Source organism: Anas platyrhynchos, chromosome 1 (genome assembly GCF_047663525.1).
Source record: "Anas platyrhynchos isolate ZD024472 breed Pekin duck chromosome 1, IASCAAS_PekinDuck_T2T, whole genome shotgun sequence".
Taxonomy (NCBI): Eukaryota; Metazoa; Chordata; class Aves; order Anseriformes; family Anatidae; genus Anas; species Anas platyrhynchos.
Window position 1 is genome coordinate 53,428,640 of NC_092587.1, and position 26,970 is coordinate 53,455,609.

Genomic DNA, 26,970 nt, shown 5'->3' on the forward strand with positions numbered 1-26,970 from the left:
CCTGCTTGAGGACTTTGCAGAGCTCTCTTTGAGAAAAAAGGTTCTGTGAACAATCACAAAATGGATGGTTTCCTGAAGTCAGATTCTCCTTGGTGGATGGGGAATAGAAGGGGCGCGGATGAGCCCTGAGCAGTACCAACCTCGGGCTGTCACCCTACCCAATCCATCCACAACGGCAGATCCCGTCCCGATTTAACAGAACTGGAGACACGCTGCATGTGTTCTGCACCAGACTGAACGGTGTTTCATGCGCTCTGCCTAGTATTGCTTAAGCCAGGTCAGGTCTTGTTCTTCTGTTCTCTGTGAAATGTCAAAGCACACTTCCCAGCCCTACACTCTGGCAAGGAAAAACCCCGCAGGTTTTTCAGTTTCACTAACAAGCACATGATGCAAAGCATTGGGGAGGTGAGCATACTTCATACGAGTGTGGCATTGAGACACAGTTTTCCAATTTTCTTTGAGCCACAAAGTTTAATTAATTTGAAAAAGCTCTCCAGTGACACCCTTATCTCTCAAAGTTACTATAACCACAAATTATGTCTGCTTTTTTTTCTTTTTTTTTTTTTTTTTCAGTCAAGAAGTGCGCACCTTTAGGGCTGGAGTGCCAGTTAAAACTTTACGATTTCTAAAAAGCTTTCTTACAGCAGGCAAAGGTTTAAGAGCTGTCTTAAAAGAGCTGCTGAAAAAGGGTAGGATCAAAAAACAAAATGAGTTCCAGTAACTGCCTGGCACACAGACAATCTTCACTTTAAAGCACCTACTTATTTTTCGAGCAGAACAGGGAATGGAAAAGAACGAGGAAAAGGTAATATTTGCCCTCAAAGCTGAAGTTATGGCTTAAAATGACACGTAGCACTAATAAGAAAAGGAACTGAGGATAGAGGATCATTGCCTGGAAGAAAACACCTGGTGATCGTCACCTGCTTTTGAGACAACAAGCTCAGACCAGGGAGGTGGCTGCTGCTGCAGCCGCCTTGCTTGGTGATGTACGTGAACAAGGACTTGGGGTATGAGGGCTGCAGAGAAGCTCAATGACTACCTGCACTCCTCCTGCTGTTTAAGCAGAGATGTATGTCCAATATTGCAGTGGGTACATCATCAACTACAATATAGTAATAGTCGACATTTGGTCATTTATGCTGGAAGTCAAGAATTTGTTGCACACAGCCAAGTTCTGTTGAGCTGGCAGATCTCTCTCAGCTCTCGGGGTGTGTGTTCGTGACCATTAAGTTATTGACAAAACATAAACAAAAGCTCACAAACAAGTACGAAGGATGAAGTTGTACTCTCCAAATGCCAGAAAAGGATTGACAATATGGACAAGTCAACGACGTAAACTGCATGCTGAAAGTTTACCAAATTAGTGGGGAAATAGCTCGTTGTCATTTTGGCTATCACACTTGACTTCTTCCCACTTTTGCTCTTTGATGCACTTCACTATTATTTGCACTTTTATAACTATATAGTTTCTCTCGAGTCATATGTAAGATCAGTCTTTCTTGCCTCTTTTTAAGGACCCCTTCTTAAAATAACTTATTTTTTTGACAATGGGTTAAACACATACTTATGAGACCAAAATTGTCTTGAGGGGGGAAAAAAGCACATTGCAATGCTAAGCATTCCAATAAATTTACCGAAAAACTTTCAAGTACCTCGTCCATTTATTGAAAAGACCACGTTGCTCATTAACCTTCCACCATCAGCTAAAAGGCAATTCTTTCTGGCCCGGTCAGAGAAACCAGGATCAATCATCAACCTTCCAGCAACCAGCTGCTTGTATTGACAAGATCAACCCAGGGAGAAAATCCACCAACTCTACATGAGTGACTTTAAAGTAATCCAATGGGGTGTGGTTCCGCTTTTTGTTACCAGCACGTAGTAGTGGGAACAAGGACACACCAAAACCCTGAAGAGGAAATTTGCTACTGAGCGAACAGCAGCCAGCTTTCTACTCCAGTCTTGTCCAAGGCAGCGTGTGTCGGTCCTACTAAAGCACAATTAAGCAGTAGTTTTATTTCCCTCAAAATCTTAGAATCAACGTTGTTGATAATGTTTAAGAACTGTATTACAGACTTCATTTCTGACTATTTCAAATGAGGCGTATTAGCACTTCAAATGATAAGCACCTCTAAGCTTTAATCCAACATTTTGTTTGAAGAACAACACGTAGCAGAGCGCCTATAATGCAGTACACTCAATGCATTCGTGCTCTTTGGCCAAGACGAGAAGATTTTATTTCAGAGAAAATGATTTTTTTTTAGCTAGTTAACATTAGAAGTAACAGAAAACAGTTGTAAAGTCCAAGTTCTTATAAAAACATACCCATTTCAGGAAGAAAAAAAAAAGAGGCATTCAGAAAGCGTAGCCTCCCACAGAATTTATCATTTTTGGAGATTAATTTCCTGCAAAATCCCAGTATTCATTTTTCCAGAAAACTACTTCTAAAAGGATCCTTATCCCTGAAATGCACGGGCTTGAGGCATGGCAAAGAACCAAAGCTGCTCTTTAAGTCCCTGCTATCGCAAAGTGAAGCGTGAGACGAGGTGACGCACCGCGCTGCACGCTATCTGCCGGCAGCACGCTTTGATAGGCGGAGATAACACGCCACGCAGAGCATTAGTCTACAAAAAAAAAAACCTATGAAGTCACCCTCCAAATAAAACCGCACAAAAATGGAAGTAACATGGAAGAAATAAATTCCTTGAAACTCAGGAGCGGCACTCGAGTGTCGTCAGCTTGCAGTTCCTTCCACCGGGCTGCAGCTGAGAAGTGTTGCCCAGTGAGCCAAGATGCAGGCTACATACCAAAACCCCAAGCAATCTTCCCTCCTCCTGCCCCTACCCTTCACTTTCAGGATCATTAACCCTAACATAACACAGGAGTGGCATCAAACTTGTATTAAGGGCACCCTGTTCTCTGCATCGCAATAAGCATTGGATGATTTCTAAGTCTTCCTCCAAATTGGGAGCCAACTTCTCTGTGTTCTTCCAGAAGAGAGGGGATTATGGAACTACACTTGTAGGATCAACAGTGCTTTACCAGAACAAGCTTTTATCTGTACAGGGACAAGGTCACGTCAACAATTTAAATTTTGTCTGAAAACCTGAGCCACAAAGAGCCACATGGGCCAGTCTCGCTTTGAGGCAGTATTTGTTTTATTAACTTGAACTGGCTCTTTATTACAGTCAGGCCTCTTGTGGTCCAAAGTATCAGACCAGAAATATATTTATAAGCATTTTAGAAACAGAATGAAAGACTCAAAGTTGAGGAACCAAAACCAGGAATTAAATCTACTGGAAGGTGCCCAGCGCCGGTCCGGATTTGAAGCAAGCTCGAGGCAAAAGCTCCTCAGACAGGAACCCTCTTAGAGAAAAGTAAGCTGCATTCACGGAGTGGTTTCTTCTCTGGAAGTCAGCTGATTGTATTGCAAACAATTTCAAGTCCCAAAAAGCGACTTGCCCCACTCATCACCTTCCCCCTTTTCTTGTAAATTGAATTATTTTAGCGCATTATTAGATTAATATCAGAAAGGAGCACGCATAAGCAGTAGGGAATCTTCTCCATTCAAAGCAGCATGTTAAATTGGTTGCAATTAAGTGAAACCACAGCCTCACTGTACATCACCTCTCCACAGAGCACCCTGTAAAACCCTGTACCTTGGATCAGCAGAAGGATCAGTTGAAGTGCCTGCATTTCCTTCTGAACCTGACTCCCAAGTTGTACAAGTAGAGATGCTTCTTCTGAACCGTACTGCATTTAGCCTTTATTTCACACCCTGCGCATGTAACCCTACTGTTGTCACTTGCGTATGTGCAATTCTAAGCATAACAGGGGCTTTCGTGGTATGTTCCTATACCACAACTTATATATCCATACTTTAAAAAGCTTACACTGATTGTAACAAGGGCCATAAGCTATGAAGAAGAAAGAATACCACAAGTCCCAAATGAGTACACGCAATTTCAGTTCGCAGTTTAAGGCTCAAGCCTGTCTTGCAGCAGCAAGTAACACTGGCAATCAACTGCTTAAGCTGGATGAAAGCTTTTAGATCAAATCAAACTCGATTGCAGAGACTAAAAATTAAACAAAATAAAATGCACTGTACTGAGGTATGAAAAACTTTACAGTTTTAATTCTCCTTTCAGTGGATGTCACGCTTTAAGCTAAGCATCCATCACTCCACCGGTGTGAGAAGAGCACGGTGTGCCCAAACACAGCGGTGTGCTCCAGCACGTCCAGACAGAGCACGAAGCAGAAGCAAGGTGTTGACAGCACGGGCTAAGTCCCAGAGCTCCTGGGACAGAGTCCTGACCGAGTTCCTAACTGTAAAACTACTTCTGCTAGACCAGGCCATGTAAAGAGTTACGATCTTGCTGATCGAAAGGTTCAAAATGGGACTAATTCCATTTTATAAAACATGCTCAAATGCACGGCATGAGCCACCTTCCTCGCTAAGCAGCATAAATCAGACAGACGTAAGCCATGCACAAGTTGGCTGAGCAGGACGCAGCTCTTTAGGAACTCGGTCTTCAGGCTGAACCGAAGGAATGGAATGCAAAACTATTCTAGGACTAATGAATTTTGATGTGGATAAGGGGAAAAAAAAACACTGATCCCTCAAAATAGCACCCCCGAGTATAAAAACTTCCCAGACTGTAAAAAAAATAAACTCAGAGTATAAAAATTTCAAGGAAAAGAAGGAAAATCAGTTGTTTGCCTGAAATGAGACTGAAGTTTGTAGCATCACTAAACAACTGCAATACTGTAGAGATCAACTGCGTAGTTCAGAACTGAGCAGTTTGCAATGGGGTAACTAAGCTCTGCTCTTTGAATTCAAAATAAAATCAAAGTATCAGGACCCAGCTGTTTAGCATGACATTAAATTTTTCATATTTGTAACATTATATATAAACACATACCTGCACGTAGTAGAACATGTAAGACAAAATATAACAAAAGCCACCCCCCAAAAGGATACGCTGAGGAATTGATACACACACACAATAGGCGCTTCACCGTATATTAACTGAAAAAAAGCTTTTAAATAAAACATCTCTAAAACGCTCTGCAAAGCAGCGCCTTGCAGAGGCGGGGATTGTTTGCCCCTCAAGAAGCTGGAGTAAGCTGCTTGCTTCCCCTCTCTGGCTGGAGTCCCAAACCGCGTCACTGCAAGAAGTTTGCTTACTTTAAATAGCGTATCTGGAACAACCGATAGGCCGTTATCTCTGCAAAACATCAGCAATGTGAAGTTGCTGGAGAAAATAACCGAATTTCCAACATCGGCGTGCCGACTTCACTCGAAGCGTGCACTTCTAAAGCAGGACTCCCCGCGGAATGCTATTAGACTTGCTAATAGAGTAAGATTAATTACTTCTGGAGTATTACACGTATAGGCATAATGATTTACAGTAACAGAAAATCAACAGCTCTGACCATGAAGGGCTGTTTGCTTTAAAGAACCGGACAGCATAAGCCCTATGTAACAACTCCAAAGGCTCCTAAATGCGGAGGTGTGTTCTTAACACGTTCAGCAACTGTTTTTTGGGGGGTTCCATTTCAGTTTTCATAGTCTCCCGTTAACAAGAAAACCTTACATTGTGTAAAATGAGAACTGAAATCTTTTTTTAATATTCCGTATTTCTTGCTTGTGCTCCTTATAACATTACACGTTGCAGCTGTATCAACAATGTACACGAAGAAAATCTACTTTCAGGCAAGATCTGAAAGTTTACAAATGTTCGCTACTGTTGATAAAAACTCGGGTTTTAAGCACGCGGAGAGCTGCAGCCCAAGTCCTAGAATGTAAGAACCGAGCAAGTTTTCTCCCTTCAAATGCTTCAAAGCTCTTACGGATCAGTAATCATTATTTCATAACATGCACACACACGCGCACCAAAACCACAGAGAAAGTGTTTAGAGTTGTGAAATGTGATAAAAAAAAAATGCCTCAAAAAGGCAAAGCATGCAGTTAGAAACCCACCTATTATTACGAGCCCAATAATTTGTTATCGGATCGAAACACTCGTTCAGCAAGACACGGCTCTTATTCGGGACTTCAAGGATCAAAATGTGTAGAAAGCTCTATTATCTATCTACAACTGTTTACTAAGAAAGGCATCTTTGTGGTTTTATAACCCACAAAAATACATAGAGAAATGAATGCTGAACAACTGATATAGAACACTTAATGAGTAACAGCCACCGCAATAAAACCTCAATGAAGAACCTGTGACCGCTCTCAGGAGGAGCTGAGCCCTCCTTCCATGTGCGTGACTCTTTTTTTTTTCACTGCACCACGCAAAGCGAGCGTTTCACCTATCCCACTGTGCGTCCCGAAGTACATCAAGAGTCCTACTTCCCCGCACAACATGGGGCTTGACATAAATGCAGGCGATCTGGGCAGCGTGCCAGATGTCAGTAAAAGGGCTGCTTATTAGTCTGCAAGTGCAGTGTACGCGAGTGTTTGCCAGTGTTGCTTTGCATGAGAAGATTAAGAGCTGTAAACTTGAACCAGTTTTATAATCTCAAATGGCTCGCATGTCAGGAAAAAAAAAAAAAGCTTTCATTTGAAAAGTGACAGATGGAAAATTACACTGAAGTTTTTCCCTAAACAGCGCTTCCCAGGTTTAGTTTTTATTCCTTAAAGCAGTTCCCCTCTAAGAGCCAAGCAGCCCTTCCTGCACGGTACCCCTGCGGGTCTGACGGGGGTAATTCAGGCTGAAGGGCCCCACGAGTTACCTGGGCTAACCGCACACGCCGCCGAGCCATCACCACGAGTTTGCTCAGGACCAAGCCATGCGCTGAGCAGCTCCCACTGCCGTCACTGTGGAGGGCCCGCTCCGGTTTTGGCCTCCACCCATCGCATCGCGCTTCCCTCCCCCTGTATCTAGCCCAAATTCCCTTTCTGCTGCTTGTGTTCGTTGCCTCTTATCAGTGCGCACCACCTCCAGGAACAGTTTGGCTCCCTGCACCCTCTCATTAGGCGGCTGACGACAGCAGGAACGCTACCTCCTTAGCTGGGTAAGGCCGAACAAGTCCAGTTCCCTCAGCCTCTCCTTATGCAAGACGTACCCCAGCCTACTAGCCGTCTTGGTGGCCCCTGAACATGCCAGCATCTTGCCTGTATGGTTACAAACTGCAATGAAGGGAAGCTGAGGAGCATTACTGCCACCTGAATAATGCATTTTTACATGTATGGATGAGAAGCGTTATCAAAAGCTGTTTACTGCTCATCTTCTGACAGCCGCTGGAAAACAACCGCTAACTCCTGACAATGGTGTAAACTCAGCTGTAACAAAAGCAGCTCTGTGCTTTCTTAGATTACAAACTTTGGTCTTAAATGTCAGGAACAGAACTACTCTTCAACACACACAAAAAAAAAAAAGCCCTAAGAAACTGAACTATTTACTGTTTGTGGTAACTATAACACAGCACTCACAACGATTATGGCATTTGTTTTAATGTCAGAACATAACATTTCAGAGAGAAAGTGTAATACGTTTTAATTAAATCAAACATTTTCTGCTACAGCGTCATTTGTGATTACAGCACAGGCCAGGTGGGCTCTAAGAATCCGGAGCACAGAACTTGTTCCTCTCCAGGGGCAGGACTTCACATCTTTACTTGCTGAACTTCACGAGGTCCCTGTCCGCCCATTTCCCCAGCCTGTCCAAGTCCCTCTGGATGGCAGCTTGGCCCTTCGATGAGTAAGCCACTCCCCCCAGTTTTGTGTCATCTGCAAATTCACAGAGAGCACACCCCAGCCCATCATCCAGATCGTTAATGAAGAGATTGAGCAGGACTGGACCCAGTATCCCTGGGGTACTCTCCTCATTACTGGCTTCCAACTCGGCTCTCCACCACTGCCCATTGCTCTGTAGGGCCAGCCACTCAGCCGGTTTTCAGTCCACCTCACTGCTCATCCAGTCCGTATTTGAAGGTTTTCTCTACCACCTTATCACAGGCAACAGTGTCAAAGGCGTTTGTGTCCAGGACAACATCACTGCTCCTCCTTCGTCCATCAGGCTGTTGATTTCACTACAGAAGCTTGCAAGGTTGATGAAGCATTACTTCCTTTGGTGAATCCATGCCGACATGCATGGCCTCCCGATGATTTTCTTCTCCTCCATGTGCCTGGAAATTGTTTCCAGGATGAACTGTTCCACCAGCTTCCTGGGGACTGAGATGGGGTTGACCTGTCTATAGTTCCCCAGGTCTTCCTCTTGCAGTCAGAAGTGATGTTTGCTTTCCTCCAGTCCCCAGGTACTTCTTCCGCTTATTATGGTCAAGCAAAGATTATTGAGTGGCCTCACAATCACATCTGCCAGAACTCATGGGTGCATCCCACCAGGGCCAGAGTAGTTTGCTCAGCAGATCCTTGCTCTCCAGAAGTCCAGGGTTGCGAGCTTGCTGCGTGCCCTCCTTGCTGCCCTCATGATCTTGAGCTCCACCATTCCATGGTCACTGCAGCCAAGGCTGCCTTTAACCTCCCCTGTCGCTGGGAGAAGGCAGGTTAATCATCAATGCATTCCACGAACCTCCTGACATGCTTACACCTTCCTGTGTCATCCCTCCAACAGACACCAGGATGGCTGAACTTCCCTAGCAGGACCAGGGCTTGTGAACACGTGGCTGCTCCTACCTGTCTGTGAGGGACCTCATCTGCTCGGCCTTCCTGATCAGGAGGCCTGTAACAGACCCCCACTAGAACGCCACCTGCCCTGTCTTCTCTTTAATCCTAACCCATAAACTCTTTGTTGGCTCACCCATCCCCAGGCAGAGCTCCGTGCACTCCAGCTGCTCATGGACATAGAGGGCAACAGCCCCTCCTCGCGTCCCAGCCTGTTGTTCCTAAGAGCCTGCATCCTACCACTGCAATAGACAGTCATGGGAGCCATCCCACCACGTGGGATGTAAAACTCGTATTTCTTGGACTATACCAGACATTTTTATAGTTTCTCAGAAAATGTAAGGCCAGCCTGGTGCAGATCTAAACTGAGATAAAGGACAGAATTTTGGGGGAAGGTGGAAATAAAGAAAACATTAGATATTCCCAGCTTATTGCTCAAAATAAAAAAAAAAAAAAAAAAGCAGCATAACTACATGTGAAGAAGTTCCTATTTAGTGATAGTTAATTTACTGAAAAACAGAAGCAAGCCCTATACAAGCAGCTTATTTTGAGTAGTCCACCTGCCTGAGGATGTTTTTAAGGGTACTCTCGTGGTGTCAGAATTATAAAGGTCATTGTTGAAGAGATCTGATTGTTTACTTTTACTCAGTTTCCAAAGAAACGCTCCAAATTTACTTGCTCCAAAAAATGAAAATAATTTAATCAAGTTAAGTAACAGCTTGACAAGCACATCACATACCTCCAGTTCTGTGTAATACGATACTATTTTGCATATGCAGTGCTCCAGGGCACTACAGTAATGAAAATAGCATTTATCAAACTGTAAGTCATTATTTTAATTATACTACATCAAAATACTAAAGCAAGAATGTATTTAATTTTATCAGTGGGAAGTTAAGAACAAGGTTTTCTGCACAAGGTTATTATTCTTCTGTTGTAGGTCAAGCTGGAAGAACCAGCAAGTTGAAGTTGTTTGAACTTCTGATATTTAATAAAAAAAACACACACAACTTGCTCAGATTTTTTTTGGCGAAGGTATTTAAGGTTTATATTTTCTATTCCAATTGTTGCCCAAGGCAGTATTTATTTTTAACAGGTAAGAAAATTCATTCATCCTCTTCCTGCAAATACTCAAGTTTACGAAGTTTTCAGGGCTGCCATGATCTGTATCGGGAAATCTAAATCAAAGGCAGAAGGGAAAGTAAGTAACATATGTGGCATGCTTGGGTAACGCTGTGTAAGTCTTGTCAAATTACCATCTCTTCAAACCAATCAATCTGTGTCTGCTCAATGTATTCAGCTGGAGTTTGGAAATAAGTTATTGATATTCCCTAATTAGTAAGCACGACCATAACTTAAGACTTATAATTAGGGTTACATGAAGACACTCAAAACACCCCCCTTCCCCAATTGCCTGACAACCACAAGCCGTTGTTCATCTTGAATGGAGAGCCACAGGATTTCCTACTCCTCTCCATCCTTACGCCACCAGAGCAGAGAGCTGAATCGGGACTACAGGTAAGCAAAAAGCCCCCAGAAGTGGCTGAACAGCCAGGCTGCGATGCAGCAGGACAAAGACCCAGGTGCATTCATTCTTAATCCACAAGGATGCAAGTGCTGCTTTGTGCACAGGCATTCAGCTATGCCTTAAAGTTCACTTGGAAAGCACTCCAACAGAAGCTTTGAGGCCCTGTGTTTAAATCTGTATTTATGTGTTTTGTGCAATGAGTCAAATACAGATGTAGCATCTCGAATGAAAGAAAAATTAAACTGAAACCCTGTATTTGCATGCATGAAGCTTGGCAAGTAATTTCATCTGATGATACTGTGCCTTATAATTGGACAAATGGTTGGTTAGCTGGCGATATCTTAAACAGCTGTATACTTTTTCAAAAAGTTCAGAGGTATCTTGCAGTTTTACGACAAGCTGTAATCATAACCTTCCTCTGTCAGATGGAGGAAAAAAACACCCAAGAGATTGATGTGTTTATTGTTTCGTAATAGCCAAATACTAGATGCCATAAGAGCTAATTATCAATCTTGGCAATCACAGAACTCAAATACAGGCTATATTCAGTCTGAAGTAAGAAGTCATTTACCAGCTCAATACCATGGATTAGTAAGTTCTTAGAATGCAATAAAGATTATATATGCTTACTTCAGAGTGAACTTTCAGTTGAGCTCAGTGTATACAGACCTCATTCACGTTCAGTTACAGGAAAAATTCAGCCTGGTCTGTAACTAGATGTAACATGCTCCAATTCATGTTCTCATGCTGGCTCTCAAATCAGCTGTTGAACACACTACCTTCTCACCCCCTACCACTTTTAATGATGCATTTCCTTACAAAATATCAATTATGTTTAGAGCTCAGGGAAGTTGTACACCACTTTTTTTTTCCCCCCATTTAGAACTGATGTGGGGGAAGGATGACATTTAATACCACATGCTGCAACAACACAGAGCTTTCCCAGGCTACGTTACAAAACAAGAGGCTGCATGACCTGCTCAAGGTTACAGCATGACTCCATTGCTCACTCCGAATTAAAAACTGGTATCCTCCTGACTCCTCCTGTATTTTCACTAATAAAATAACACCACTACTGAACACTTACACAGTTCCTTTCATCGCAGGATGTCAAAGGTCTTTATAAATATTAATTAAGCATTGCAGCAACACTAAGAAGTATGTAAAACTTAATTCTGCACATGAGTAAACCCAAGCAAAGAATAAATAACCTACATTCAAAGTCATAGGACAAGTCAGCAGTATGGATAATAAACAGCTCTTGCCATTAAGAAACACTCCATTACAAGCAGGGACACAATTAATACTCCAACTGTGATGTGAACAGTACAGGCCTTGATAGAAAAGGGGAATTTTGGAAAGTGTATCGGTAGTTAGCGTTTTTAAAGAAATTAAATGAAAAACTACGTAATTCATGTTTCAGCTCACTACCACTTTCCAAAAAAAAAAAAAGTACTTAGAAGTACGGCTAAACTCAAGAGCAAACACTGCAGAGACACGTCCAAATGCTCCTGGAACCAGAAAGGGAGCAGCTTTTTAGTCTGTAGCCACAGAAGCTGTACGTGAAAATGGGCAGTATCTGCTCTCCGGACAAACACATCTACTACAGACAAAGTCATCAACTCTCCAATTCTGGAACAGCACAGATACATGATCCTTTCATCACAATGCAGCATTCGCAAATTAACATTTTGGTTCTTATGATCAGTCAAAACCATTTTTTTAGTGTGTTTAACTGGTTTGCATTAGACTTTTGTTAAGTACACAAAGCTGCTGATCCCTACCTTTTATCTAGTACTATTTATAAAGGATTTCCCATGCAAAACATGTCGTGTTGCAGCATATTCTCATACTTTTAGAAGACACTCCAAAGGTCAGGGAGGACCATACGTACATGAAAGAAAGAGAACTGTATTCTTACAAATAATGGTTGTACCTAATGTCATCAAGACTCGACTTTAGAACATAGCAATGAAGTCAGGTCTTAGCATGCTAGTACAAGGGAGTACAGTAACTATTGTACCATTAAGAAAACTATTTTATAAGGCTAGCATTCAGTATTTGTTGTTTATAGGTTAATTACAGATGATGAAAAACTAAAATCCAGTGTAACAGCTTTGCTAAATTTTAAGCTAGGTGTTTCGCAACTAAAAAGCTTAAATTCATTTGCCGCTTTAAGTGTATAATTAAAGCAGACTGTCCTGTTAGACACAATTTTGGTATGCATTTTAAGATACACGCTTCAGAATATACAAACTAACAAACTTCCTCCCTCCCTTCTTTTGTTTGTACCTGAAGATTTAAAAGCTGATGAAAGCCACCTTGATAAATGAAATTCATCACCTGTCTCCTTCAACCAGCTTTTAGAAGCAAATGCGCCCAACCATTCGTACCGTGGCATCAGATCTTCAAGAGGTATAGGTGGCACGGAAGTGAGCCATTTTGTTAATGCACCGTGCTCTCTTTTCTGCAGCTTGCACCTGCAGTTAAGGCAGGCAAGAATCGGATCTCATTAAAGCCTCAGTAAGGATTAGAGGCTGCTCAAGAAACGAGGTAAATCACAAGTGCAGTAAGTGCTCTCCTTGATGCATTGCTACAGACATTCTGAAGGCCGAAACATGAGAGGCATTGACTAAAAACATACTTATGGTCACAAAATGTAAGTTAAAAAACCAAACAAACATGCTTTTCATTTATTAACTACGAAAACTGACATGCTTTCAATCAGCAAGAAAAAGTGGGCTCTGCATCTTGCTTGTAATCAGTAGATATGCTAGACCTGATATCTATTTGTAAAGCAGCAAGATTTAAATGGGGCACTGAAAAACACTGTTCAACTTATAGGGAACCCTGGAATGCGTGAAGCACGTGGATTTTTACAAAGCCTGGTACGGAAGTGTTTGTTTGCCAGATGCGTGCTTCTCACCCTTCTTACTGCAACCAGCTGGCCACTCTTTTCATTAGTCACTTTCCATTCAAAAGTGGCACTGATAAATTATTATTCAAAATATCACAACTCATTATTTCACATCATGACTCATACGACTCATTAAGATGTAAGCTGAAATTATTCATTGGCTCGCAGAACGAAAACTAGACAATTCTAAAGAAACTGTGTGTAGGAAACAGGAAGAACACACAAACACCAGCGCAGTACAAATGCAAGACATGACTTGTTTTGAAGTACAGGAAACTAATAATCCTTCCACGTGAAGTTACTTAAGCAGCCAAAAAATTCAAAGCTTCTTCAAACTTGTCTTCTCATATAATCATATGACTTTTGAGGACTTAAAGATGCGATGATTTTAATCTGGCATTGCAAGAAAATGATCGTCTAACATTTCAAAACAGCAAGAGAACCAAATACCCTCACCAAGGTGTGCTGTGTCTACAAACACTGGGAAAACAAGGACAAGCGTCACACAATAGCAAGTAGAAGTTGCACTGCCATAGGCTTTCCTAAATTTTTCCTAAATTTTATTTAAAGTTGCTGGTTTTGAAGAACAAATAATTGTAGAATGCTTGATGAAGATCAGGAGTCCAATTGACATTAGCCACATACCCTTCCTTCCTCATAAGGACCAAATTCTTCATGAACAACTAATTCTAAAGGCCAACAGTGAACTTCTAAGCACGAGGTCGCAGGTCTCTGTATTGTGATGCCACTGAATATCTATCAACAAAGATTCTGTCTGTTTTAGGAATCTTCTAGGAAAACATTTATTTTACTCCTCATAAAGCTAAGTTAAAAAAAAAAAAACACTTCATAGAGCTAATTAAAAAAAAACAACCTCTACATATAGCAATGAAAAAACCTCACTTGTCTACAAGCACAATGTATTAGCACGCAATGCCTGAACAGAAGTGCAAAAGCACCTCCCTATTCCCAAGTTTGCAAGATCTCAACCTTTTAATTCCTAATTTCTCCTTATGACTTTAAGACATGGTTGCATTACTGCCATTGTACTGAAAAACAATCTTTAGTTTTTAAAAAGGACCATTTAAAGATTTTGAACTTTTTTTTTTTTTACAAGCTACGTTTGGAAGGCTACAGACAGCTGGGCATTCCCCATAGGAAGCATTATCAGAAAGGATATTAGAAGTCAAGAGCTTTTTAAGGTCACAGAAAACTGCAACTGTATAAATACATTTCACCTTAACCTTGGTCTTTTTTTTTTTTTTTTTTTTAAGGGACAACACCATGGCTAAAACTGGAAATACTGCTGTCTACTCAATTGTTTTTTGCTTAAAAAAGAAAAAATAAAATCAAGTTCCTGGAATCCATGCAACAAGACCATCAGAAATAGCAGCCACTGCACTACAGTAAAGCACAGTCATCCTAAATCATACACCTGTCCAATTTAAACAGGAAAATATAAGCCTTTCCTAAACACAGTAGTACTTCTTACCTGTAACCAGTACAGACGACCAGAAAACTGAGACCTGTTTAGTGACAACTTGCACAAATGTGTTTCTTTCTCATACAAAAGGAACAGCAAAACGTGGAAAACAGCATTCTGCAGGCCATACAACCTGTTCAACACAGGTATGGAAAATTAACTAGCCACAACAGCTATGAGGTAGAAACAAAAGAAACTCTATAAAATAATACATGATTGGGCAGAGAACATAATATGTTCTCTTATGTTCAATAATCTGACAATCAGTTTTTGATCGTCTGTTTTTATAGTCTCGATACTGTAGGCCATTCCTGAGCTGCAGTTTAAAAAAGTTACCCAGATTTCATGCCTTCTGGAAATAAAGCACAGATTAAACCACCTAGTCTAGACATGAAACTCTTATTAATTGCTGAGTAAACAATCATTTCCTTATTTCTTAAGCAAAGACTGTACAAAGTTTAAGCGAAAAGCATTCGCCATATCCTCAGGCATTTCTTTAAACTAAGGGCAGTCTCCCACCAGGGAAAGAATTTCTTTTAGCCAAGCTGTTTTTTCAGTGAAGTCGATGTCTGTCCAATCTCAGCAGTCACTCACCTGAGAATTGCTACTATTTGTACTGAGTGCGGAGGACAAGCTTTCTGAAATCTTGACTGCGGATTATCATTCCCTGGATCTCTTTCCAACAATGATAATTTGCAGCTTAAACGATGTTGCTGCTTAAGTCGTTCACAGATACATTACCAGATCCATTTCTAAATTCAACCCCATTTCTATCTGTTGCTTTCCAACGCAGTGGTTTAAAATAACTTAGAAATTTTCAGTATTAGTAAAAACCTAATCTGAAGACTAGATGCACCTTTCACTTGAAAATCCAATGGCTCTTCAAGTTTCTCTCTTCAAAAGGAAATATTTTAAAATTAACTATACATTGCTATCAAAGAAGAATCGTCTTTTGTAAACTAAGTCAGATCTGTAATACTTGCATTCCAGAGAGCTTATGATCATTGAGAGCTCAGATCAGAAAGTTGTTTCAACACACAAGAATTCCATGACAGGAACTTGCAATCCCCATACAACCTGGCTACGGTTTGTCTCCCAGGCACACACCACTCCTTTTGCTGCTACAGAAAAGGGAAGCAAACTGTAAAAGAGGAGGTAATCCAAAAAAAATAATCTAAGGTGGGGAAGCCACTGATGTTTTTACTTCGGAGCAGCAAAAAACCATGCACTCTTTTGAACATCAGTGCTAACAAGAGAAGACAGCTAGATCAAAATCATTTAAGGCATTCAGTGTACATGTTCACAAAACACTTCTGCATGTTTGCAGCTACAAAATAATTTCTACCTCTGCAGACAGTAAATCTGAAGGCTCCTCCCATCTTTAATTAATAGCTACATCTTTCTATCTACCACTGATTAATTTTGTGAAAATGAAGAACAGAGAAGTTTGTGTTTTGTTTTGTTTTTAAATACTAGGGCAAAACATTGTAAGATATGTGACAAGAAGGCAAGATATTCACAGTTCCGCAAAAACTGCACTTCTAACCTATTAAGTTAAACCATCTCTCTATCCTCTTTAAGAAAGGTGGCTCTGCATAAAGACAGGTCAACTCTGCGCTGCTATATAAAGTTGAAGGTTAAAATGCGTAAGCTGGTGTGGGAGACTATTTCCTGCTGAAGGAAAAGCCCTTTAAACACTAGAACCTCAAATCTAATTTGTCGGCTTATGGCTGCTTCCACGCACGCTGCCAGTGCAAAGCTCCCAACTTTCTACAAAGCCACTGCATTGAGAAAACAGACTATGCTACTTAGCAAAAAGGATAGCCTGGCCTTATAGGAAAAGTGACAGGCAATTCCCTTGCATAAACGTCTCAAATTTCCAATTCCAGGTGAAGGATCTTCTGCTTTCATCAAGACCATCTGCTATTCTGGAAGTGCCAGTTGGACTTACTGCTGTCAGCGTGCAGTTTGTATGTGGCTGAGTGAAGTGGGAAGTGTACCAGTAAGAGCTAACTTGTTCAAATCTCTTTATTAAGAGTATAAAAAAAATATAATGGGCACCACTGGAAATAACATCCTTAGTTAAAAAGGCCTCTGCTAAGCTTGCTAATGTGTTCTTTAAAAAAAAATAAAAAAAATGAAGGAGAATTTGAACCTGCCACTGAAGTTATGTCTACCAGTTTGAGTCAGGGTCCAGACAGCTCAGAACGAAGCAGGCTCAGCTGGGTCTGTCGCCGTCACAAGGCTCCAGTCCGTAACACATTTTCGGGCAGCACTCAGCCACTCAGCAGTACACAGTTACGGTACTGCTGGGAGACCTACTGGGAAGAACTATACAGTTTAATTACACCATATTGCCAGTTGTAACAGGGTGAATAAAGCAAGAACTGCCACAACAACGTTGATTTCAAACACTGCCCAGGCTTGGGCAAGGAACCTGACAGACATCCAGTTTAAATGTCTTCTGAAGCCACAGCCGAAGGGAACAGGGACTTGTAAAGGCTCAAACAGCTGAAACCGAAAGGGAAACCAGCACAGCAAGCATTTCTATCTGGCTCGGTTAGTGAGGTGCATAAAAGAGCAAGTTAGAAAGACAAGGTAGATCACTAATACTGATTACTTACAGCAATTTTTTTAACTACCAATGAAGAGTTTTAGATGTAGCAGTGACAGTTCTGTCTGAACGGTCAGATACAGCCCCACCGTGCTGCTGGGGGAAGGGGGAAGGAACATGGAGGGCTCCAGCTTCAGCCCTCACAAGCATCAAATTCTTTTAAGCTTGCAGTACCTGGGTTTCTTTTTAGAACCATTTAACATTTTTGTTATTTTGCACACACAAACCACCTTACAACCAGGTAAACACTGGGGAGGGGGTGCCAACAGGGTGTTTTTTGATTCTTCTTGGTTGCTTTGGTTTTGTTTCCTCAGCTAAGCGCCACATTAGTAATTTAGGAAAACATTCTTATTACACATTTGCGTAGGGCCAGTTTGCAAGAAATGGTTTGTACACACAGAATGCACCTGAGGGAAAAAAAGAAAAAAAAAAGTTCTATTTTGCCTCTGCAGCTCAGGACTAACAAAACACTGCATGGAAAGTGAAAGTCCCTTTAACTGTCAAAATGGATTTGCTGATCCTTGCCAGGATTTTTAACAGTACAGAAAAACAAACTGTAGTGGTGGTGTTCATTTTATAAGAATGTTTTAGATCAAAATCCCCTACCTAAACGAAAACACCTCAAACTGTGTACGTTCAATAAAAGCTACTCAAAGCTAAGTTTTTACTCCAGGAAGGAAGGATCAGTCAGTGAACCTACAGAAGTTCTCTCTTTTTCTTTAAGTTTCACATGAAAGCCTTTCATACTTCATTGAAGGATAACAATATTTAAAACCTCATTAAAAACTTTGAGTGTTAAATATAGAACATGAATTTAATGAGTAACTCAGAAAGACTGTCTCTGAACTACATTTTCACTTCTACTTTAAAACATCAAAGCAAATCATCTACTTTTCAGGTTTTCTTTTGTTTTTAATGTTAAGATTTCTCAAGGTAGTATGCAGAGCAGCTTTTAAGCCCTGAATTCCTGTACCCTCAGCAGAAGTCCTCAGTCTGGCCTCAAGACCCTGCACTGTGATTTGTTATCATTTATGACCCAGTTACATTAACCATGCTCCTTGGTACACGTGGTAACCTACAACATGCAACAGGACTTCTAGCATTTGAAATTTTGAGAAGGGTGAAGTACACTATTCTATCTTTTTACCCACATTATGATTTTAGTTAAATCAGCTGTGTTCCCCTAAAGCATTAGGAAAAAGAGCATTTTTTCTATTCACAATTCAATACAGCTGTGCACAACTGGCTTGAGCCCCAGGCCACAAGCCAGGAACTTCCGAGTTCAAGTCTGGCTCTGCCACTGACTTGCTGTGTGGCCTTCAGAGAGCCTCTAGATTTCTCTGCTGCTCCTCTGCCACCGGTATGCTTACCTTACAGAATGGCATTTGCTTTGTTTGTGAACATCCAAACATGAATCAATCAGCTTTGAGAGAATTTCTCACTACGGCTTTAGTTGGTAAGGCCCATTAAGAAGTCTCTGCATGCCAGCAGACTTTAAATGCATTAACTGCCAACATACACAAACACTACACGTACCACATGTATGTACAGATAGACTTAAGATACACCTACATAAATATCGAAAGAAACAAATAGTAAAATGATAAAGTCATTATAACGTAATCATTTCAAAATGTTAGGAACAAAAAAGCAGGAGAAAATAAAATCAAATTACCTGCCATAAAAGCAGATCGAACTTACAATGCAGAACAACCTATGACCTTGTTCTTATTAACCTACTGAGCCGGTGATGAAATCTGTTTTTTAAGAGCTTATATTAAATGTACACAGCATGCAATGCTTCAGTTCAAGCAATTACGACGACTAATATTTTAGAATATTACTTCAACAACATATAAAGCAGCCTGGGAATGTGCAGTACAAAAAAAGAATTTAAGCATTTAAGCTTAACCGAATTACCTAGTACCAACTGAACTACCATTTAAAAGATGATCTTTCTTCAAAAAAGATCACAGGAAGTTGCAGAAACTTAAGCTTACAATACCTGCATGTCTGCCGCACAAGTTTCAGTTCACATTATCTGATGAAGCAGAATGCCATGGAGACCGACACCCGCTAGCCTCAGCTTTTCCTGAACTGCAACGAACCAGTCACGCAAATACAACTGACCACCTTTAAAACAGTATACACTGCTTTTAAATCCACGCCCTAGAAGAAAACTTGTCCCCAAAACCCTGTCAAGACAGGCTGACTTCCCAAAAGCTGGCCAGCTCAGCTATTCATGGCCTCACCAGGGAGAGAGCATGCTTAGACTAAGAACGACGCATCTCAGTCTTACGGTACATTAAGCCGCCAACGCAAGTCTTAGCCTTCAGTTTAAATCCTAGGATTTAGTTTATCCTCCACCTACTATCTCCTTTTGCATCTTGTTTTACCTAAAATCTGGTAAAAACACACTTCCTACAGTTTTTCCGTATCAGGACACAGAACTTATTTGTGGAAAATGGTAAATTTAAAGCATAACTGTCTCCCAATTAATTCCACAGTAGCATAAATTAATTCAGAATACTGTGTTATTTTGGGATAAAAACAGTCAACAAGGACCGCATCAGATACAACTGTTCCACAATTGCTCCCATGCAAAGAGGAGGAGGATGAATGCAAATTCAGATAGTGTGTGCACAAGGACTAAACTGGTTTAAGCTGCAGAGTATTACCTGCATACAGGACTTACAATTCTCCCATTCCAGGTCATTTACTACTATTTTCCTGCTATAACGTAAAGGTTTTCAAAAGATATTTGCTGATTAAACCCTGGAAAGTTAGAGAAATACCATTATGAAAACGTATAGCAACTATTATGAAAATTAGATCCTTACCCACGTGAGATTTTGTTTTCAGCTCCCTACATCACACTACCATTGGTGTATTTCCATCAGATGAAGCAATCGTGAATACAGCAGCAAGGCGACTATACTGGTTAGCAAGCATTGTTGCCAGGGTAATCAAGATCTGCTCTGAATAGGATTACATGACACAGGTAAAAACAAAAAACAAAAATAACCCTAATGCTTTATTCACGTTCTCCCTCTGCATCATTTAGTCTGGTTGAGACGTATCAAACTGAGATAATCTGAACAGTACCTGAATAGGAATGAAAAATGTACTTGACTTTGTAACACAAATATATTTGATTTACAATTACCACTAATATTACTATAGCTGACTTCTGAAGCACCAGCTGGAGCCTTCTTTTACAGTAGCTTTAAAAAAGCTTTTGGGGTTTTACATCAGGTTAACCAACTATCCTTACAAGCAGCTTACACTTGGTCAACGTTTAGATTGCAACCACTGCACGTGAACTTGTGATCATACCCACAAAGAAAAAAAGAACTAGATATGACATGTGTAACCTAAACAGGATATGATATCCCCTATTTCCTTACAGTGTTGTTTTTTTGTTTTTTTAACCTGTTTAACATTGTTCGTATTTACCATAAAAGCTCTTTTGAATGAGGCAGCTGGGTAATAACACTAACGGTACCCAAGTAAAGGCAAGGAAGCGTTTATTTAAATAGCATGGACTAAAACACCAATTAATTTTTTTAAAGAATTTATATGGAGATCAAACCATATAATGACTATTCTCTGCTTCACAGGATGATCAGTTCTTGAAGCAAAAAACATATATACAAGTTAGGAAAGGAGGTTAGCTGAGTTTTGGTTCCTTCTGCCTACAGAAGTATCTGTTTTGTATCCGTTTCCATTTTTACTGACCTCAAACTCTCTCCATTAAGAGGCAGAATAGCCTGGAAAGAATCCAGCACAGGTAACCAGGTTAGAATTTCCACACATTAAAATAGCAAAATTCACCTGTATGGTGTGATTAAATCAATTGTTATTCCTCTGAACTGACCAGCAGATTGATCACAGTCAGACTGTGTATTTCGTTTATTTTGTTGGCACAGTGACATCGGTCTCACTTTCGTTGATGAAGTTCTCAGTAGTAGTTCTTCCTCTTGCCAAAGAAAGCTCTTTTGCAGACAAGTATGTCTAGAGCATCAACTCAGAATTAGTCGTGTTTTAAATCAGACCCCCAACCAACAATTGTGCAAGTGGAATTATATACAATTAAAAAATACAAATGCTAATTAAAGAGTTTCAAACAAGAACACTAAGATGGCTACACTTGAATTCTAATGTTAAGCTGCAATGTCATTTACTAGATATAGTAAAATTTAAAACAGAAATAAAGCAGAAGAATCACAGAAGATGCATTTTAAGGAAATTTTAAGTATCAGAGGACCCTGCAGCCTGGAGAACAGGATGGCTCAGGCATAATCGTGTTCTCAAATACAGCCTGAATTATGATGACAACACATCTGTGTGTATTTGCCACAGAGCACACGTAAAATGGGACAACTGAGCTAACTTTAATTAATGCTTAAGAAGCATTAACAGAATACACATGCAACCTTTCCTGGCTTTATATAGGTCAACTAGCCCCCCAAAAACTTGGTATCTGCGAAGGCTACTGTGCGTACATACCTAAACAACTACATTCCAGCAGTCTCACTGCAGCTGAAGTCATGCATATGTTCATATACACGGAGATTGTGGCAAACAGCCACTCTGAAGTTGCAGACGGACAGTAGCTTATGACTGTGCTGTGCTAACAAATGCTGTGCTTAAAGAAAAAATAGTGAGAATGCTAGAAGTGATTCTTCCATTGTTCTGTTTAAAAAAAATACTTCTCCAATTCATAAATGGAGACAATGTTCTGCTCAAGTTCAATTTGGTTTTCCGATTCAGCTGTTATACACGTATCGTTACTTTATAAAGCCCCAACTCTGTGTTTACTAAGAACATACCCTTCACTTATTTCATAATTAAAGCATGCGCGATTAAGTTTTGTGTACTCTTAAGGAATTTAAAGAATGGACACTTTCAATTAAAAATATTCATGCCTTTCTGCTTTTTAGTTCCTGAAGTAACTCTCCTGTTCAAAGCCCATCCAACTATGATGGAGCTCAGTGTCAAAATAATTGTTTTCTGGCACAATTTACAGTTGCTTATTCATTCTCAGGATATTTATGTACCTATGAAAATAATAAAACTTCTGCTTTTTTGCATTTGCTAGACCACTTTCTTCTATTATGTTTTACTTGTCTTACTTGAAATACCTCAAAATTTATTGACCTCCCCTACTGTTCAAAATGCTCTGAAGTTAAGGTCTTGTGAATGTCCCATCCTAAAAGGAGTGACACTCTCCTGATGGCATGTAATAAAACAGGGCTGTATTTTGATAGTTTCTTTTGGTTTTGTTCTTGTAGCAAGTTCCAAACCTAGATTTCACTGCTAAGTCCCATTTGACATAAATTTGAATCGATACATGTTTTGTACTTTGCCTTTTTCTTTTTTTACAGCTATTGGTATCTAAATACTTTTATATCATTTTCTTTGCCTGACATACAAATGTCCATTTAATTAAATCATTTAATTAAATTCAGACACAAGTGGTAGCACAGAAAGAAACAGTACTCAGCTATCATGCTTGTTACCTGCTGTCTTCAACAAGACTCCCCTCCACATTTTCTCTCCAGGGGTATCAGCGTACATTTTCCCATGCTACGCTTAACCCTTGGATTTTGATCTGTTTTGCCTTTTTGTATCACCTGTTTTATTAATGCTTCTTCTCCCGGGTACCTGAAATAACTCCAGGGTTCGTTTATTGGTTTATGTTTTTATGTTTTCCCACATGGCTAAACTGGCTAATTAAAAGTAGTTCTGGAACTAAAACATTTTAGAAAGAAAATCAAGGTTTGTCTTTAAGCTTGCCCATATTACTGTATCAAAATATCACTTAGCCTGTTCTTAGACATTACATTTCAGAAATGATTACAATTTTAAGTACATCATTATAGCAGCACCAGAGCATTTCAGCCCTGAACTATAACCCCAGCATGTGCTATACAAACAGACAGAAAACCATCCCTTAAATCGACAATTATCCATAAAGCTTTAGGAACTCGCATCAAAAGCGTGTGGGTGGCACTACATATAAAAAAATAACTGGGTTTACATATATGCCTGCTGCTCCAAAATATGTATGCTCTGTCTCTACAAAAAATAAACTTGGGTTAGCAGCATATGTACAACGGAGGAAGAATTTAAGCAGTGAAAAGCGCTGGATGTACAGCTCTGGAGTTGGAATTCACCACAGAGAAAGGCTCCATTTCTCTTGTGTCCTTCAAACAATTATGGCACCACCACTGAAACAAAATGGAAATACTTTCAGTATATATTATTTTTCATCTCTACTCTATTTCCACGTTTGCCCTTGATGTTGAAATGGCCAAAAAGCATTCTCTTGACACCTAACTTCAGATAGTTTGTTTGAAACAGATTTGAAATATGACACATGTAGTCATACCAGAAAAATTCCAGCGTTACATTAGCAACTAAATCTGCTCTTTCTTGAAATAAATACAGAACTTGCCTTGCTTTGAGAATCAATAAATCTTCGTATTCACCTAAACTGAAGTTTACATCTGTTTATCAAGCTAATTCTGCTGCAGTAATTATAGCCACATGTTTAAAGTTTAGACATTTAAGATCTAACCAGCTTCCAGCAACATTCTTCTTGGTGGAAAGGCATCTCACTTTTGCCCTGCTCTTACACACATCTTCACAAGACTTTCAGGAAGGTTACACTGGAAGAGGTTTCCCTTGGAAATGGTCACGGTACCGAGCCTGAAGTTCAAGGTGTGTTTGGACGATGCTTTCAGACATGTATGGACCCAGGAGTTGGACTCAAGGATCCCTCTGGGTCCCTCCTAACTGAGGATGTTCTCTGGTTCTGTGGTTATAGAACTCCAATACCCACACCTGATCCCCGAGTAGAAAACTCCGAAGCACAGCTTTTTAGAGGCAAACATCCTACACGTCTTATTTTCCTGCTTCAAATTTTGAGCTGTTCAAATAGGGAAACAGCAAACCGAGGCAGCTCTTTAGAAGGAGGCAGGTTTCTTCTCTATCAATTAAAAACAAAACAAAACATCCCTCAAACTTTACAAAACTGCCAACTAAAGACAATACCAAGTCAACACCTTCCATCCTCAGCACCAAAAGCAAAGTAGTTCCACAATGACCAGAATTCAAGGTCTGCCTCGAGGTACAAGCCACAGCACACTTTTTTGCAGGGAAACTGGGAAAGGTACTGATAAAAATTCTCTAAGTTTCTACATTTGAATGCTTTTTTTTCCTCTAGTAAGTCATTTAGTAATATGTAAGAGACAAAAGTCTCAGAAGGTTAAGTTTAGCTGAAACCAGCCAACACAGAGGGTATGATCTTATGAAGTTTCTTTTTTTTTTCCCCTCCTTACCCACAGGAGATAAAAAGGCTAAAAAACCCGCTGAAAGCCAAGCATACTGATTTTTCAGACACTTGTTTTCCCTTCCCTCCAGGCTCCTGTATACTGAAGCTCAATGGTAATAAGGCTTTTCTTGTCAATTATTTCTCAAGACTCTCAGATGTAGTGCACAAAACTCCAGGGGCTCTGCTGACTACAGACTTCACTGTAGTTTTCAACCTACTAGAATAGTCTGCTTCGGAAAAGGACTTTCTGATTCCTGCAGATACCAATAACAATCGTCATAGAAACGCAAACAGAAAAAAAAAAAAAAAAGAAAAAAAAACACATGCTTATAAAGCCGCTGTCATCGCTGTAAACCAAACGAAGAAAAAAGGCTCCTTCCCTCCCCATCACTGCTGTAGGATTCAAACTCAGACACAGGAATTGCAACTCTTGAGTCAGGTCCTTCAGAATGGACCTAAATCACTTTTTGTTCCCTTTGTACTGCAGGAATGTACCAGATGCAAACAGTATAGAGAACTGCCTCGATTTGGTCTTTTAAAGTCCTACCATTTTACAGGCTGCAGTCTTCAACACACCCTGTGCTAACATTTCCTAGGTCGAAGATATTTATATGAGGAATAATTTGAATTGGTCCTTCCTATTCAGAATGTGCTGTCTCAGGAAGCCGCTCAAAAGGACTGAGACTACATACTGGAATCACTTCTACTCTCAATGATGTGTGCACGCATGGTTTTTTTTTTTTAAAGCATCCATGGCAGCTTCTAGTTATGAACAGTTGCAGGTACTATAAAATATTACTTTTATATTATCAAAGTAGAATACAGGATACCATTATTTATGGGCTTTGACAGCATACAACACAGACAGTAATGAATGAACGCAAAAAAATACACAGGAAGGGCGACTACTTTTCCAAAGCATACAGTCTGAGAAGGCCGAGTCCTACCGTATTGCCAACCCAGAACCAAACTCACATCTCATTACTTCCTCAGTTCAGCCATCCTAGGCTATAACTAGCATCACATGAACTACGTAACTGATGTTTCAGTCAAGCAATTACCAAATCTAAGAAGCCTACTACCTATAATGCTGTATCTGAAAACTGAATTAATTAAGTTTACCGATCAACAGGTATACTCAATGTATTCTGTCTACGTTAGAATCTCTGTTAAGCTAAAAAAGGCTTTGAATAACAAAAGGAGCTTCAGGCATCAGGCTCAGGCTGCATCAGGTCAAAGACAACATTTTTATAATATCCTCCCACACAGATACATGCTAATAGAGCAAGAGGGTGGATTCCAATACATTCGTTAATCCTAAGAAGGAACAGAGCGTGTTATTTTATACATGAACTAAGTAATGCATTACATCTGAACCATAAGACCAAAATTTGAGTGGAGTTCTTTTTTTTTTAATTGGCTTTCTTCGATTTAAAAGAAAAGCTACCTTTAATTTCCAAGAGCAACTTGATATACTGCAGAATTACTTCACATACCTGCTAGCCCAGAAAACAAACCCGTGATATACGCTATGAGACTACAAGGACTGCTCGATATACCTTCAGCACATCTGTCTCCTCCATTTGTATCTAACTGTGTGGATGCGAAGCCAGAAAGAAATATAAAATACGATCCTGTCTTGTACGTTTCTAAGTTGATCTGCAAACCATAACCATGGTACGTGTACACGGCAATCTGAAAGCAGATTCACAAGATGATTTTTTGCTGCTTCGACATCCAGAGAGAGAAAAACCAGCTGAGCTGAGACCTACCAAGCGGAGATGAAGAATACCGTAGAGCACCGCCGAGAAATTGTTTCATTGAACCCCCCAGCAGGAGCATTACATCACACTCCTACAATGCAGGGGGAGGGGCCTGCTCGCAGCAAGCTTCGCCTATTTCCCTTTAATTTTCTGCTCGCTTCTGGAGGGAGATGCAAAAATAACTCGGGGTTAAATCGCTACTAACAAAGTCGGGGGGGGGGGGGATGTTAAATGCGAGAAAACACCCCCTTTGCCCCTCCATTTGCCGCCGGCGAGAGGAAAGCTTGTTTTATAGGGGCAATCCGAGCCCCGGGCAGGCTGCCTGCCTGCCTGCCTCCCCCCTACCTGCCTCGGGGGGGCTCCGGGCACCGCGGGACCCCCGGGGCCGGCCTCGGCCGGATCCGGGCAGGCCGGGGGGAGCCCGGCCGGTGACATTTTGCCCCGCCGGCCGCCCTATTTGACGCGGGGTTTTTGTTTGGTTGCTTTTGTGTGTGTGTGTGTGTGTGTGTCCCGTCCTCCCCCCCCCCCCCTCCGGAAGGATGGCCTGCTGCTGAGAGCACTTCCCCATCTGTCCCCCGCCGGAGCCGGCAGCAGCAAGAATGCAAAGCCGGGGCTCCCTATGCAAATTTGTGCAGCAGATTGAAGAGCTTGGGGTGGCGCGGGGAAGGAATCGGCCCCTTCCAGCAGGCTCCGTTTA

General features: G+C 40.7%; 1 protein-coding gene across 29 annotated transcripts in view; it reads right to left on the reverse strand.

The window, feature by feature from the left end:
• The window catches only part of TNRC6B (trinucleotide repeat containing adaptor 6B), a 139,698-nt gene that overhangs the window by 57,554 nt on the left and 55,174 nt on the right, over positions 1–26,970 (reverse strand). The window contains exon 1 of one of the 29 annotated variants that reach the window (XM_072037351.1): positions 6,739–6,894. The exons of 27 other annotated variants lie outside the window; for them this stretch is intronic. Coding sequence is in view for 1 of the 2 variants with exons in the window: in XM_038170311.2 (XP_038026239.2) it covers positions 4,920–5,053 (134 nt within the window). In the remaining variant the exon portion in view is untranslated. Of the gene's footprint in view, positions 1–4,919; positions 5,069–6,738; positions 6,895–26,970 lie in introns of those variants that run through there. One more of the 29 variants, XM_038170311.2, reaches the window with a different exon arrangement.